The sequence below is a fragment of the Ammodytes marinus genome (assembly GCF_949987685.1).
Source record: "Ammodytes marinus genome assembly, chromosome: 20".
NCBI classification, from domain to species: Eukaryota; Metazoa; Chordata; class Actinopteri; order Uranoscopiformes; family Ammodytidae; genus Ammodytes; species Ammodytes marinus.
Window position 1 is genome coordinate 105,001 of NC_137224.1, and position 16,444 is coordinate 121,444.

At 39.5% G+C, this 16,444-nt stretch overlaps 1 protein-coding gene and 1 long non-coding RNA gene across 2 annotated transcripts in view; one reads left to right on the plus strand and one right to left on the minus strand.

The window, feature by feature from the left end:
• The window catches only part of LOC307266576, a 239,153-nt gene that overhangs the window by 19,745 nt on the left and 202,964 nt on the right, over positions 1-16,444 (plus strand). The gene's annotated exons all lie outside the window — the stretch shown is intronic.
• On the minus strand, positions 4,882-11,465 carry LOC307267022 (neoverrucotoxin subunit beta-like; the record flags this gene model as incomplete). The annotated part of the gene is made up of 4 exons (XM_080049202.1): positions 11,383-11,465; positions 6,208-7,683; positions 5,318-5,435; positions 4,882-5,050 (listed from the first exon to the last, which is right to left on the minus strand). The coding sequence occupies exons 1-4, from the start codon at positions 11,417-11,419 to the stop codon at positions 4,882-4,884; spliced, it is 1,800 nt and encodes a 599-aa protein (XP_079905328.1). The 5' UTR covers positions 11,420-11,465.

A 16,444-nucleotide genomic window follows, 5' to 3' on the forward strand; every position in this document is an offset into this window, starting at 1 on the left:
TGTGAGTGTGTGTGTGTGTGTGAGGGAGTGTCAGAAAGTGTGTGTGTGAGAGATAGTGTTTGTGAGTGTGTGTGTGTGTGTGTGTGTGTGGGTGTGTGTGTGTGTGTGAGGCAGTGTCAGAAAGTGTGTGTGTGAGAGATAGTGTTTGTGAGTGTGTGTGTGTGTGTGTGTGTGAGGGAGTGTCAGAAAGTGTGTGTGTGTGAGAGTCAGTTATCATCTCTCCAAACAAGGCGATAATGTGCAGATTAGGACTGAGCCTCAGGGAGCTAGGGACAAATCCTGTCGCATCCATCAACACTAAGACGGCTGTCTCACGCCCAATGCAATAAGACTTCAGAGCAGAATCCATGTCAACAGTATAATAATGTGTGTGTGTGTGTGAGAGAGAGAGAGAGAGAGTGTGTGTGTGTGTGTGTGTGTGTTTAAGTGTGTGTGTGTGTGTGTGTGTTTAAGTGTGTGTGTGTGTGTGTGTGTGTGTGTGTTGAGGGCTTAGAAATAACTATAAATACTCTTGTCTCCGTATCTGAGAAGCTTTTTCATGTCTTTGTCTCAGGAAAATCTAAAATAAACAAGTTTGTTTTATGGCGTATTGAACTCCTACTATTTTTGGAAAGGCAAGAATCAGAGGCCAGTGTCTTATTGTGCTGTTACCTGACAGTTAGAACACATTTCCCAGTTTGGTTTGCTTTGAAAAAACTATTTTCCCTAGAGAGTTGACTGTGAACAAGATCATGTTTGAAGACGAAAACTTTGCTGCTTTTTAAAACGTATTGCGAAGATGGGAATACGATTTTGTAGGAGCCATATTCCAGTTAATATTATTTGTGTTTTTAGCAGCCTCTACATATCTTGTGTGCATGTGATGGAGTTCAGTACACAGCAAACATGGCTTAGCCCACATTCTGCTCTCTTCTGTTTGTTCTAAGTATTAGAAGTCAGTTTCAGCCATAGTACAGCGCCCCTGAAGCAGTTTGGGGTCACGTGTCTTGCTCAAGGACACAATAGTAGAGATGGTGGGCACTGTAGATGTAATAGCAGCCACCAGTAGTATCGAACCAGCGACCTCATGGTTACTGGGAGGAGGAACCAGAGACCTCATGGTTACTGGGAGGAGGAACCAGAGACCTCATGGTTACTGGGAGGAGGAAACAGAGACTTCATGGTTACTGGGAGAGGGAACCAGAGACCTCATGGTTACTGGGAGGAACCAGATACCTTGTGGTTACTGGGAGGAGGATCCAGAGACCTCATGGTTACTGGGAGGAGGAACCAGATACCTCATGGTTACTGGGAGGAGGAAACAGAGACTTCATGGTTACTGGGAGAGGGAACCGGAGACCTCATGGTTACTGGGAGGAACCAGATACCTTGTGGTTACTGGGAGGAGGAACCAGAGACCTCATGGTTACTGGGAGGAGGAACCAGATAACTCATGGTTACTGGGAGGAGGAACCAGAGACCTCATGGTTACTGGGAGGAGGAACCAGAGACCTCATGGTTACTGGGAGGAGGAACCAGAGACCTCATGGTTACTGGTCAGCCACCTTTCCTCTAGGCCATGCTACCACTCTAGGTGTCTCCCTATACACACACACACACACACACACACACACACACAAACGCTTGCTTGTGGGATGTCCATCGATTTCTATGATGACGTCCATATTTAACCTAGTCAATCCACGTCTCACACACACACAAACACACAAACACACACACACACACACACAAAAAAAGCAATGACAAAGGACTTACGGTATAGAGATGGACATATGAAACCAATGAACTGTTGTCAGATTTGGTGGGTGGCCATTTCATCAGTTTGAATCAATGAATAAAAAGATTAATTTAGTTTCGACTATAATATATTTTTTGTATAAATTTGTTCATTAAAAGTGTCTGCTCCTCTACCTGACTGGATATCCAATCTGGTGTGTTCTCATTTCTTTAGAGCAGATTCTTCCTGAAAAGCAGAGAGAAAGCCTTGGGCCGTTGAGACCTTTTCAGCTTCTCTTGAGGTCGAGACAACTCTGAATAGTTGGATTCTAACAAGGAAGTCAAATAATTTTGTGAATGCAAGGACACGCTAGTGAGGTCAATACCTCATCTTTATTAATTTAATACAAGAAAGAGAAAATAATGGATTATTCTGTCCTTCAACCGAAGGCAGCATGCAGGACTCAGCTGTCGATGCGTCAAACCCTCCCTGAGAATTTTCACTTAACTTTAAAAGCAGCTGAGATGTTGAGGGATAGATTGAGAAACGCAAACCAGGGGCCTATCCGAAAAGTCCAATCTCCTTACCTATAAGCCTCCTTTCCTATGCCTTAACCCCTAAACGTCATCGGGGTTAAGGAGAGATGAAAGGTGCTTCCTATCGAACATAGGAAAGGACAGCGTTGTTTCAAATGAATTCGACTCCACCTTTCCTAACCGACGTCATTGCGCGACGGCGAGTATTGCTGACGTGAGTCACTAGCGTGAAACTTCCTTCTCCGAAAATGGACTACAACAAGCGCTCGTTTGATCCATGCGTTCTTTTCATATTGATTTTAATCAGGTTGTCGCCAACAGAGTGAGAATCACTCCCATATATCCCAATTCACATGTGGAATAAAAAGAGGCTACACTTGTGTTGATGTTGAAATGAACTGCCCCCAGTAACTTCATTAAATGTGAAGTTGGTATTTTATTTTCTTATGGTGTAAATTATGTGCTACGAAAATAACTATTATGATGTTGGTCTTTTATGAGTTCTTTATTATCTTTAGCCTGTGTGGGGGGGGGGGGGGGGGGGGGAGTATTTTGTTTTAGCCGAGTTAAATCTTCCTCTCTTCTCCTCTCCTCTCTTCTGTTTTACCTCTCGTTCGTATTCGTGTAGAGTCGGTAAACTCCGGCGGTGGCCTGTTGCTTTAAATCTTGCCGCCGTAAAGGATTATGGGATACCACTATCTCCTTTCCTTTAGCATAGGTTAGCCAGGAGTAACCTATGCTAAAGGAGGGTTAAAGGATGAATCGAGGCTCCTTTCCTATGCCTTTCCTAAGCATTTTGGTTATTCGGATCACCTATCTGCCGAGCACTTCCGGGTCATCTCGATAGGAAAGGAAATTTCCTATGCAAAAAAAAGTTTTCGGATAGGCCCCTGGTCAGAATATAGACAGGAAATCAGCCACTTACTCTAAGAGACATATAAATACAGCTCTGGAAAAAATTAAGAGACCAGTCCAAATTTTCGGTGTCTCTTGTTGTACTCTTTAGAGGCATATTTTTGAGTAGAATGAACATTTTGATTTTATAATATAAACTACTGACAACATTTCTACCAAATTCCCCCCGAAAATATTGTCATTAAAGAGCATTTCCATTAGGTAATGTAGAGATAAAGATTTAAAAAAAAATCCAGACTGGTCTCTTAATTTTTTCCACAGCTGTATATATACAAAATATGGGATTAACACACACACATAGCCTTCAGTACACTTTTGAATATACAGGAAATAAAGTACCACACAGTCTTAAACTCTGGTCACTCCACTTTATTGAATATTCTGGACAAGAACAGAATGAACATAATAGGTCGTGTTACAGGAATCTGAGATTAATTTAGCTCTATACACATCAGCATTGTGCTTTACAAAATGGTGTTAACAATCCTCTCCTCAGAACTGTACATTATCACTGAGTCATTTATAAGTCATACATTGAATCCAATGATAGGGTAAACTACTGACCCAAAAATCCCTGTTCAACTTATCGGGAACACAGCTATTGTTCCCAGTTTTATATATGTTTCTACGAGGACATTTTAAATATTTCTGAAACAGTCTAATTTTTTCCTCTGGTGATCATAAATTACATGTCACCGCAAATGAGACCATCAGTGCAAATAATGCTTTTTATATAGTTTTTCCTAATGCTTTTGTCATGGGTATACGCTCACCCAGGAACAGCTGGTGTAGTAAGGGGTGACCCTCATTTACAATGACGTTGAGTCCAACACATGCAAAGCAAAAACAACAATAAAAACACAATATACAATGCAAATACACAACAAGCTGATAAAGAGCTAAAACTATTGAAACATTTAGACAGAGAAGTAGAGTGGCTGCAATTCAAATGAAATGGGTGAAAGTACTATATAGCCTCATTAAAACGGTTACAGGCACTGAAGCTTTTTCCAAGCTTGGACCGGGCTTGTTGAACATATAAAATGAGCATGTCATTGGAGCGGGTCTGATAAAGCCCATCTGAAATGTCCACACTAGCCTTCCCCCATCAACTGATCTTTCGTCTAGTGTGTGTCCCTCAAAGTTGCTTAAGACAATGTTATGCAAAACAACTCTTATGCAGGGGGAATGGTTTACTAATTCAACATACTGGTGTTGAAAAAGCAATGTGTGACAATACAAGCTATTTTACATTTAAGAATCAGGCATTGGAGAAGAAAGTTACAATCAAATAAATATCTGTGATACAACAAGTAATGAACATTTTAACTTAACATGAAGCTGTAAAGGACACGTCACTTTAAAAACAAGTTGGTGGCTAAAATCTACAACTGGAAATAACATTTACAGTCACTTTATCACACCCTCCACACCAAACATTCTGGTCCCTCTGGGTTTTTATGCATTTCTTGAATTCGTAAAAGGGGTGTGTTAAAGTTAAAAGATATAGGGCATGTTTCGTAGACATGGATTGAGCCTAGTTCTGGACTAAATGGAATTTTGAATGGCGATTGTCCATTGGAAGTACGATTTAGTCCAGGACTAGGCTTAATCCATGTCTGCGAAACTGGCCAATAAGATGCTCTCTAAACATTAAGTGTGAACACATATCCCTAACGCTAGACCAAGAATATGACAACACCGTCATTGCTCTTACTCAGCCAGATTCAGGTACGCAAAATTGCCCTCTCTTCCCAAAAGAAAGCCCGGGGTAACAGGCTCACTGAATGGGTCGCTAAAGGTGTAGAGGTGACTCAGTGTGTTGGCACAGACAGTGTAGAAGGACAGAGTGCCAGCAGGCCAGTCCAGATACACGCCAACTCTGTTAAAGCCACAAGAAGATATAGGACCTTTCCACAACTTACCATTATGATATGCATACAGTGCATTTTTTGCTGCAAATACACTCTTGCCGAAACACCAGGATTGGGAAAAATCACCAAATCCTGTCTTGGGCCCTTTCGTCTCAGCTCCCTTGTGTGCAACAGCGACGTAAACATTTTGTTCGTAACCACTGCTCATCTCAACCTCCCAGTAATGGCGTACCTTTAAGCTCTCGTTGCACAACACCTGAGGATGTGTGTCAAACCTCTTTGGGTTATCAGGGAGGTCGGTCTGCGGTTGTTCGTATGTCACCTTTTTGTTTCCCTCAGACAGAGTGAGGCAGGTGTGTGCAGTGTCTGGGTCCAGGGTGAGATTACAGGCATCTGATGGAGAGAACAGAAGCAGAGTTGAGGAGGAAGAGGGAGAGGATAAAAATTACAGATAAACAAGAGTTCTGTCAGCAGAATTGCCAAAGAGAGACATTTGTGACATCAGTTTGAGTATGTCCGAGGCACAGGCAGGCCTACTGTTTAAGTGAAAGTTGGTGAGTGGTGTGTAGGGGATTTGAATTCCACACCTCTCAATCTGAAAACCTGTATCAACCTTGTTGAGCTACAGCTCCTCTAAGCAGTCTGGGTTGACTTGATAACATTACTTTACTTTACTGGAACTGAACTGATTGTAAGTTTGAATCAGGTGTGTTGATGCAGAGACACCTCTAACATCTAAACATCTAAAACATGTAGAGCATGTATCCACAGCACATTGCCTGGTTAGATACAGTATGATCAACTTGCAACACCAGGGGCTCGAACTAAGGACCTCTGTCACTGTAATTTACTCTACTTTCCAACTTACAACAGTTTGAAGTAAGTTGCAAAAAGCATGTACGGTTGGTTGATTTCTCATGAATTTCTAAAGTTTATTTTTTTGATAATGGCTCTAGTGCTACCATCAGGAATACAGGCATACACATCGGACTGATTAAGTTTGGCACAGGACATGGCTTGTATGCAAAGTTTGGTGAGTTGTCATGGGAAAATGGATTTCTTTGGAAGAATAATAATACTAGTAAGAACATTAGGGTCCTTGCAGAACTTGCTGCTTAGCGGGGACAGTCATTTAGACTAGAAAAAAGACTAGACAGTTACTTACACCAGATCAAATCTCTTCTGTTTTTGATAGTCTTCACATCAGGGAGGTTGGGCTGTGAAAAATCCTCATTGACAAGAATGCCGTCCTTGTATTGGTAGATGGTTGCTCCTTTAAATTTCTCGTTTGGAAGGGATGCTACGAGGAGACAGAACCATCTGTTGTTCTTCAGAGCTTTGGCAAGGTCTCGGAATCCGTAAGCTTTTTCTCTTATTTTCTTTATCACTTCAGCTGAGTAGTACCACAGGTCTTCATCTGGACTTTCTACTTGAACTGAATCTTCAGATGAATCCAAGTATTTTGTCATTGCATCAAGATAGGGGTCAACGTCCGCCAGAGAGGTAAAAACCAAGCACAGAGCATCTTCTACACCTGGAGCAAGAACCTCTCTGTCCAACTCTGACTGATTTTGGACAAACTTCATTCCCTCCATGGTATCTACACAGGCCCTGATGACATTGATTTCTCTTTCCGAATGGTCCATCCACTCATTTAGTTTGTCATGACTGAATGGTGACTTGTCTCTGTCTTCAAGGAGCTTTTCTACTGAGCTCTCATCTTCTTCACCTGCACGGATGGAGGGCAGTGCCTTTGCCAAGGTCTTCTGGAGGTTAGATTTGTAGTAACCACACATTTCTTGGAAATTGTTCAGGTCTTCTCTAATCTGTGGAAAATGCTCAACTACTTCTTCGTCCAAAGAATCGTTGCACCTCATTTCAATTTCCCTCAAATCCTCTAAAACATCTTCAACTTTCCTTAGTAACCCTGTGCTGATCTCTCTTTTCAACTCATCAGCTTCTGGGTCAAAATGTGTCAGTGGCATCAGCCAAACGACCATTGGAACACTGTTCTCTCCATCTTCACCCAGCAACTTTGGAAGTTCTGCATAGGTCTTCACTGCGTCTGCAAAAGTTGTAGGGTTGCTGTCAAGAATGAAGTCTCCAAAGAATTTGCAGGAGAATTTATCGGTCAGGGCTTTTTCTGCATCAGTCAGCTTGATGTCAACCTTACCTTCAACATTAAATGAAGGGATCTTCTTTATCACGGCTTCCATGATGCCCTGGAAGTTTTGGACACTGCTATTATCACTGTCCAACTTCTCACTGTCAAACACAAGGAAAGCATTTGCCCCATAGTTGATGCCTGTGACTACATGTGTTGCACAGCCTTGGCTTATGAGATCCTTCTGTTGCGTTTCCAGGGTTGCAAGGTCGATCCCTGAAAACTGTTTGAAGTTGGTGGTAGCTTTGTACTGTAACGTCACCCTGCCTTGATGGTGGGATTTCTTGTTATCATTCAGATACTTGGCAGATCCCGAAACTTCTATCAGTCCACCCAGGAAACTGGCCTTCAGAGAAGCACTAACATCCAGCAGGGAGGACTTGGATTGAAGGGAATCAGATGTTGTGATTTTAAAACTACTCTTGCGTTGTTTAGTCGTCTTCTCGTGTAGAGTTTTAAGATCCCACAATGGCATACCTGCAGAAATGAGAAAATATCAGTCAACCGATAAGGAAGAGCAATAATAATGTTAGTATCAAGTCACAGAAACGTAAGTTATAATCCATTACATGTCTGGACATTGCCGATTCCTATCCTGAAATCGGTTTCTTAAAGAGCTTTTGTATTCAGTGCTTGATTCATTCCTTGACATGAATCTCATTAGGATTCAAACACCAAAATAGTTTGTGTTGGTTCATTTTTAGGGCCCGCACAGCAAGTATGTTGCAACAGCCCAGTTGTAGGCCTATATAAAGGAAATATAATCATTATTGTTATTAATAATAATAGTGTTCCCCTCAACTGCATTTTTTAATGCTAGGGATGCCCCTAAACTCAAGAGATACGTTTCACCTGGATTTACAAAAAGTGGTTTGTACATGTAGCATCTCCAGTCATACAATAAAGTCTCCTTGTGCTACGCTTTATACTTAACAGGATGTCGACCATCTAAATAATGTACCGTTAATCTAAACATGAAACTCATTTAACGTCCAAATAAGTAACAAACTGTGTACATTTGAATTTATATTCAATACATGCAGCAACATTACATTTTACTGGACATCATATCCATGCCCATGTTCTGCATATATATTACTTTTGCTATGTTCTAGACGAGATAAGATGTTGATTAGTATATGAACATCTTTGTTAAAATTAGATTTTTCTTAAGCTTCATACATTTTACCAAGAATGTTTAAAAAATATATATAGGGGAGAGTGGCCTGAGTTGTGCCGGTGGGGAAGTTGTGCCACCCCTTGTTTATAGAAAACCATGAAGAAATTGGAAATGTGACCACATATTTAAAAAGAGCCATCCATTTGACTCATCCTGTAAAGAAGGGAGAAACATGGAATAAGATAAAAGCACATTTAAGCTCAAAAAACTGTTTTTTTGCCTTTCAGAGTAAAATTTCCATGATCAAGGCTTTTTGATTATTGTGTCTGAACAATTATAGACACATTTGAAAACATTTGACACATGTTTTAGTGCTTTAGTATGCTACACTTTATGTCTATATAGTTAGCATGATGTCAGCCCTAAACTGCCACATCATGCTTATTATCCAAAATTCTGGGGTTGGGGTGATTTGTGCCAGAGGGCCTGAGGTGAGTTATAAGTAAGTAAGTAAGTAAGTAAGTAAGTAAGTAAGTAAGTAAGTAAGTAAGTAAGTAAGTAAGTAAGTAAGTAAGTAAGTAAGTAAGTAAGTAAGTAAAATGTATTTATAAAAGCACAAGTGCTGAACATAGTGCATTCAGTAGGTAAGAAATGAAGGTATAATAACAATAGCCAAAATAAAAGACATAAAGCCCATACATCCACATATGAACAAAGATAGTAGTGCAGAGGTAATATAGTTAATGGGGAGGAAAAACCAGGGTGTACAGATGGGGTTTGAGCCTTGATTTAAAGGCAGACATGGAGGGGGATTCGCATATGCCAGGTGGCAGTTGGTTCTACAAGGGCGGAGCAGCTAGTGAAAAGTACATTTCTGAGAGTTGTGCCAGTGGCATGGCTGTATACGCTGGTCACCAAAATAAAGTGATTGTCTTGAGTAGCTCAGAAGAGAGTGACATCTCCATTCCACTTAACGACACCACTGATGAGAGTTCAGATGGCCAGAAAGATGATGATGGTGACTTTGTCATTGTGAGCTTTGCAGGTAAAACCATTAGATCTGCTAGGCATTGTTTAATATAGGGCGAGTAACCATATATGGTAACTTAAGTTGACTACCGTAAAAGCCTCACCAAACCTATCCATTAAGGAGCAAAGCCCATATATTTATCCCAGCCAATCAGGAGAGACCAGGCTATGTCACAGTTAGTCAAGTGACAACATCTGACCAATCGGCTGTATTTTAGAGCATCTCAAACTTCAGCTTGCCACGAAAGTCCTTGCAGTACCATGATCGGCCTGTACAAGCTTCCATACTCACGGCGCCAACATGAAAACTAACAAAGGTAAGTTGTTGAAACTCACACATTATATGGTTGAATAGCTGTGTCAGATGTTGAGATAGGGGTTGTTCGTTTAGTGTTTGTAGAAATTTGTGAAATTTTGGCATGAAAAATAGTGGCACCATATTTGATCATATGCCCGGTTCACCTAACAATTGGACATGTGACCATATGTCCATATTTAGACATACGCCCATACGCCCAATGGGTAAAGTAAGCCAAATGTGCTTGCTTTTTAACAAATAACACATGACAGCATAGGACAATAGCCCTCAATAGTGCATTGGATGTTGGAGTGAGACATTTTTTGACTTTTTAGAAAATATCTAGCTATAAATAGTGGAATATGTGGGATTTTGGACAGTTTTGAGACTTTACAACAGTTTACACTATACTTAAATGGCATATGTAGGTATTTATTTTTACCCTACCAACTGAGCTAAGGGCGCCCCCATGTATTTAATTTTTCTGATTGAATTATGAGGAGAAAGTAGTGGTACCAACATGACTTATACTATTTTTCACTCATTTATATTTTCAATTTGTCAATCATATTATATATATTTACAATTTAAACGTCAATATTCTTTGTTTTCAAGTAGATTTAAACTTCACTGTTACTGTTTATCTTAAAAAAGACACACACAAAGTGGACTTGATATTGACTCAAAAACTCTCTTGTCTTTAGCAGCTGTCTACAATTGCAATTGATGACAGCCTCACAAATGCTCGGGTCATCTACACGCGGGACTGCAAAGCCCTTGGTGTGGATGGCCTGTAACTAAAGAAATTCAGGATACAGGTGTTCCGGCAGCCAGAAGAGGGTCCCAGCTTACCCCTGAAGGAGCTCAGCATCTCTAGGGAGCCTCAGAACCTCTGTTGGTGGCCCTGCGCCTGTCCAGGGACACCGCAGCCACACCCCAGATCATTCTGTACAGTGTAACCTGTCCCTGTTCTGTGCCCCTGTCTAAACCAACTGCAACACCTGGATGTAATGCAGCAGTAGGGGGGAAATCTTGAGGTCAAATGTAGTCTGGTGGTCAATGCTGAGTGCTACTGCTTCATCAATTACAATGAAGCAGCTGCCTTAATGACTGGCCTGGACATTGTAACGAACATTCTTGTGACAAGTTCTAGTATCACTAAATATATGTTCCTTAATGTCTTTTTTATCAGTTAATAAATGTTCCTTTACTTTATAAGTGTATTTTCTTGCATTTTCTATACAATTTTGGGGATTTTTTCTTACCCTAAACGGGCAAGGAACCATATATGGTAACTTTTTTCGTATTTGCCAAAGAAAATATAGTCTTGTTTTTCCGAAAGCTATATTTCTTCAACAGTTTTTTCCAGATCCAAAGTTTTTATTGCCAGGGATGCACCCTGAAATATATGTACATATTTGAGTTGGAGACGTAACTGTCAAGGCCTCACTTTAAAGTCACTTTGAGTAAAAAGTGGCACATCTCACCCCACTCTCCCCTATCAAGAAAAACATTATTATTGGTCTACACATTCTTCAACATTATTGGCAGATTAACTTATTTATAAATAAATAATATGTCGGCTCAATATATCATGAATACCGAAATTGTTAGCTAATAAATTGTTACGGTGCAATATAAGAACATTTTGCTTAAATGGTGATTTTCTACTGGCGGAGCTGTGATAGGCAGATATATTTGGAAGAATGTAGTCCAAGTTAATACTTACTTGGTATCAGTCTATCTTCCCGAGCATCATAGAGCATTCCCAGGGTGAAAGGTCGACCCAGGGCAGGAATCTTCAGGATCTGTGAGTCCATTTCTCCAACCTGTTGAGAAATGTTAATTTAATGAGCACACAGTCTTCAATACTTTATTTTAATTTGAATAGAGTGGAGAGTGTAGTCAGCCCTACATTACACAAATGTCAACACAAAAAATGTAAAAGACAGAATGACCGACAGTTTGCTATGCCTAGAAAAACAGTATTTTCCTGTATACACTATTTTGAATACATCTGAAAGACAGCAGGGTGTCAGTATGGCAAAAGGTGGCCGACATTGTGTCCTTGAGCAAGACACTTAACCCCAAACTGCTCCAGGGGCGCTGTACTATGGCTGACCCTGCGCTCTGACCCCCTCTGTAGTGTGGGAACTTGAGAGGGGAGATGAGAAATGAGAAATTTAAATGTTACCATTGACTAATGAAGTATCTTTACTAGCAGTTCAATTAGTCTTTATATATCAACTGTATATTTCAGATCTAGTCCCCCTCTCTCTGTCCAAACCAGTTTATCCTCACCTGATGAAGTTGTGTATATCAGCTGATCAGCTTGTTTGTTTTCTTGACATCCAACCGGAGCAGAATGACCGGTGTTCTGCGATGTTGCCAGACAATTTTCTTTCATATCTTTCTTAACATGAACCAGAACGGACCAATCAACACTCAAGAAGCCAACTGTCAACCACTCTTGTAGTTAACCCCCCCTCCCTCCCTTGGGAGTGGTCCTTATCTTTTGCTTCCAGAGAGAGACGGCTCATGTGGAGCTCATGTACAGTGAAAACTATAAATAAAACATTCAATATACCTGACCTTAGAGTTAGAAATAAGGCAAAGAAGCAGTTGTTGTTCTTAGTTTGGATCACATTTTAATCCTTGCATCACCATATGGACTGTCAGAACAATTCTTACTACAAATACATCTACTCCTACTACTACTGCCAAGGCCGTCTTTAACTATTATTTTTTTGTTTGTTGCATTGTGTGTGTTTATGTGTGGGGTGCGTGTGTGTTTGCCTTGTGTGTGAGTGTGAGTGTGTGTGTGTGTGTGTGGTTGCCTTGTGTGTAGGTGTGTGTGTGGGGTGCGTGTGTGTTTGCCTTGCGTGTGAGTGTGTTTGCCTTGTGTGTGAGTGTGTGTGTGTGTGTGTGTGTGTGTGTGTTTGCCTTGTGTGTGAGTGTGATTGTGTGTGTGTTTGCCTTGTGTGTGTTTGTGTCGTGTCTTTTAATCGGAAAAGGGGAAATGACAAAGCAAAGTCCTTGCCATATCATACGTAACAGCTTGATCATTAGTTTATCACGTCTCAGTGCTCTGTTTCCTCTTCTCTTTCCACTCAGAGGAACAAACAGAGATAAAATCCAAAGAGAGACGAAAATAATCCCTTAATGTTTTTTATTTTTATTGAACAGACCACACTAACAACCTCTGTATAAAACCTTGTTTAGTTCGGGGCTGAGCTGCCCTCATGTTAGCGCTTCTCAGTGAATGACATTGTGTCCATTGCGCACCTGGAGCTACACTGTTGATAAGTGCCATGCGCCATTAAAAACTCCAAAGAAACACGTCATTAAGTATTGTATGTGTTGATTGAAGCAAGGAAACAGCATGGGCTCTCCTCCTCTGCAGAGGGTAGGCCTTCGTGTCAGACCGACGGAGAAAGTATAGCCTGTGTGTGAAACTGGAAAAGACAGAGAAAATAAAAAGGTATATACAAATATTGTGGGTCTACACTAGGCCTACTATTACTGTCTGAGATTGTGTAACGTTGGCTTGTAAACTGAGACTGCGCTATTAAACATTAGCCAGCATCTCTTGCTCAGAGCGGTCACGTTGCGCTCTGTCAGAAATCTCTGTAAAACGTGTGTCAAGTTTGTTCAACCAAAACAAGGAACACAGGATGAGGACGCTTCATGCTGGCAGAGATCAGAGAGTGACTCTCACAGCTGAAGCACGTAACAGGGGTAAGACCTGTTTTAATTTATCTTTTTAACGGGAAATTATCCAAGTATCGGTTTCTCGGTTACTCAGCTAAAGAGGATAGCTCCATTAGGCTAATGAGCTAAACTAAGGAGGAATCCACCAATTCAGTCAATTCTGTGCCCTGAAACCCCACATGGCCCAAAACTACTCAAATGTCACATTGCAATTTTCTATTATGTTGAATGCTTGAACATTTGCGTTTTAATAAAAGCTGAAAATAATCAAATATGGGTAAATACTTTATTTGTTGAGTATTTCATTATTTATATTAAATATTTATTAATTACATTTACAGAAAATATGCTATATCGTCAAATGTATCGTTATCGGGATAAGACATTTCTATATCGGGATATGAGATTTTGGTCATATCGCCCAGCCCTAACACATTTATGTAAAAACACAATAGAATAATTGCACTGCCTAGTTTAACGGCCTTGGACTGCCTTGATTTTGATACTTAAACCATGATACAGTGTTGACATTAAGTATAAACCCAATTATGGCTGAATAGACTTTGTTTTGCTGACCTCAGATTTCCTTAGCGTTATAATAATCTTTGTTTAGCTTTTTTTGTTAATGAATTCCTCATGGTTAGTGAAGGATATGTCTGGGACTTTCCCCAGATATGTAAAACAGCTCACTTCCTCCACCTCTTGGCCACTCACCATGTTTTTGTGATTTTCAATGTTCAATACAAGATGGCTGTCATAAAACCCATTAGCAAAGTATTTTACATAGTTTCTGTATTTGTTTAATAACTTGGTATCAGTAAGGCATGCCACTGAAGCCACGTCATCTGCACTAGTGTAAGATTATCCCTTTTGCACGTGATTGTTATACTAAAAAAACAAATTTGGGTTAGTGTGCATCATTGGTGAACCCTGTTGTTTAAAATAAGCCTTTATTTTTTCTTTATATGAAATTTGATTATACCACAATTTCTGCTCTAAATTTATTGTGATACAGTTTTGGTTTGTTGTTTTGCCAATTTGAATTAAACAAGATAGTATGAATGCAAAACAATGATGATTTATGTATTTTTGTTAATCCTTAAAATATTTAGAGTATTGTAGTTGCTACATAGCTTGGTGTGTCACAACAAGTAGGCAGCCATCTTGAATATGGTTAATGAGAGACTTCTAACTCCAGCAATGCTCTGATGATCCACTAGAGAGCAGTGAAGATCGTTCTTTAAGTCTCAGTGTTCTTCTCTAACCAACAACACCTCAAACTCTACCACCTGTATGTGTCCTACGAGTGTATGATTATGAAAAGAACACATAATAATAATAATAATAATAATAATAATAATAATAATAATAATAATAATAATAATAATAATAATAATAATAATAATAATAATAATAATAATAATAATAATAATTGATAGGATTTATATAGCACTTTTTTTGGAGGTCACTCAAATATGCTTGACATAATTGAAGAGGCTAAAACAGAAATGTACCTTACAGTAATGAAAACATATTATAATTAAAAGTTCTGTTTATTGAATACATTGAAGCCTATCAGCTAAATCTCTCATTTGTTCCACGTAAATGCTGTGGTCCTTTGAAAGGTTTGTATAGCTCACAGATGAGATAAAATACATACAATCAAATTTGTTTTGGCTTTAATTGTTTTTTGGCTTATGCTTTGTTTACAAATAGAATATCCTGAGGTTGTCGTTTTAGGTGTACATTCATTCTATTCAATTCAACTCGATAATTTGAATTTGCCTCATATCATGTTACAGTTTTAATATTGGGTTTATATAATAATCAATCTATTTACAAACTGTTTGAATTATTATTACACTTCCTGGACTGAGTAAAGCTCTATCTATAAAATATATTCTGTTCCTGTTGTATCTTATAGACAACATCTGTCTTGCAGTGTATTTAAATACTGCAGTTTATTTAAATAGTTAAAAGGTATTTAATCAATACAAATGGTGTGGTCATATTCAGGCCTTTTATCAGTTATGAAAGGCACTGTGAAAAACGTCTGTTTTCCATTCAAATTACTACACCTCATAGATTTCATATTGTGCTATTTTTCAGGTTCAGATTTTAATTTTGTGACTCTACTAGAAACTGTTTCCATGGTGTAAGGTCCAAAAATCCCTTTTTGTTTCTCACTCTGGCATTGCTGATTTTAGTCTCATTTTCATTTCATTTAACTTTTATTTATCCTCGAGAGACCAATTGAGGGGTGACCCTCATTTTCAATGACGTCGAGTCTCATAGCCTCTCTGCAAATATGTTCTGTTTAGAGCCTAAACACAACTCTCTTTAGGACCGCCCGTCTTCCCTCTGTCCCCGTCTGCTCTGCCCTGCCTGGTCTGCTCTGATTGGCCAGGTTCCCTCATAGTAACCAGGTAGCTACAGGCACTGCCCCCTAGCTTCAGGTTACACTGAGCGGACTGCAGTGCGATTATTAAAGTGGGGGGGATGTGGCTTCTCCCGTCATGACGTCAGAAATTCTGAGTTTTTGGGGAGGTTTATAGAAAGGGGGAGGGTGGGAAAAGGAGAGAGTTTTTTTTTGTTGATACTTTAGCAGTCTCTATATACATTGTGGACCCATATCTATGTTAAAAAACATTTAAAACCCTTTAAGGTCATAGAAAGTTAACCCGAATCCTACTTTTATGAGGTAGATGTAATATTGTTGTTGTTGTTGTTATCTGGTCGGCCATGTGCTGATACAAAAAGTCTTAAAATTGTTCAGCTAGGATCTTAACTATAAAAACTAAAACATTTCACAACCTTATGCCAATTTTGGCAATTCATTGTCTCCCTATTCTGTCAAATCAGACTTTAACCATAATCCGAAAATTGGGGTCCATGCAAGCCCTTTTGTCATATGCATTAATCTAGAATTTTCATATTATATATTATTTGTCAATTTGTTCGAAATTAAGTGCACGCTTGTTCTCCTTTAAAATAAGATTCAATAATAACTTGAGAACTGGTCAAATTTGAGCCTAACACAAAACAGAGGATGACACTGATTTGGAGACAATTTCTTCATA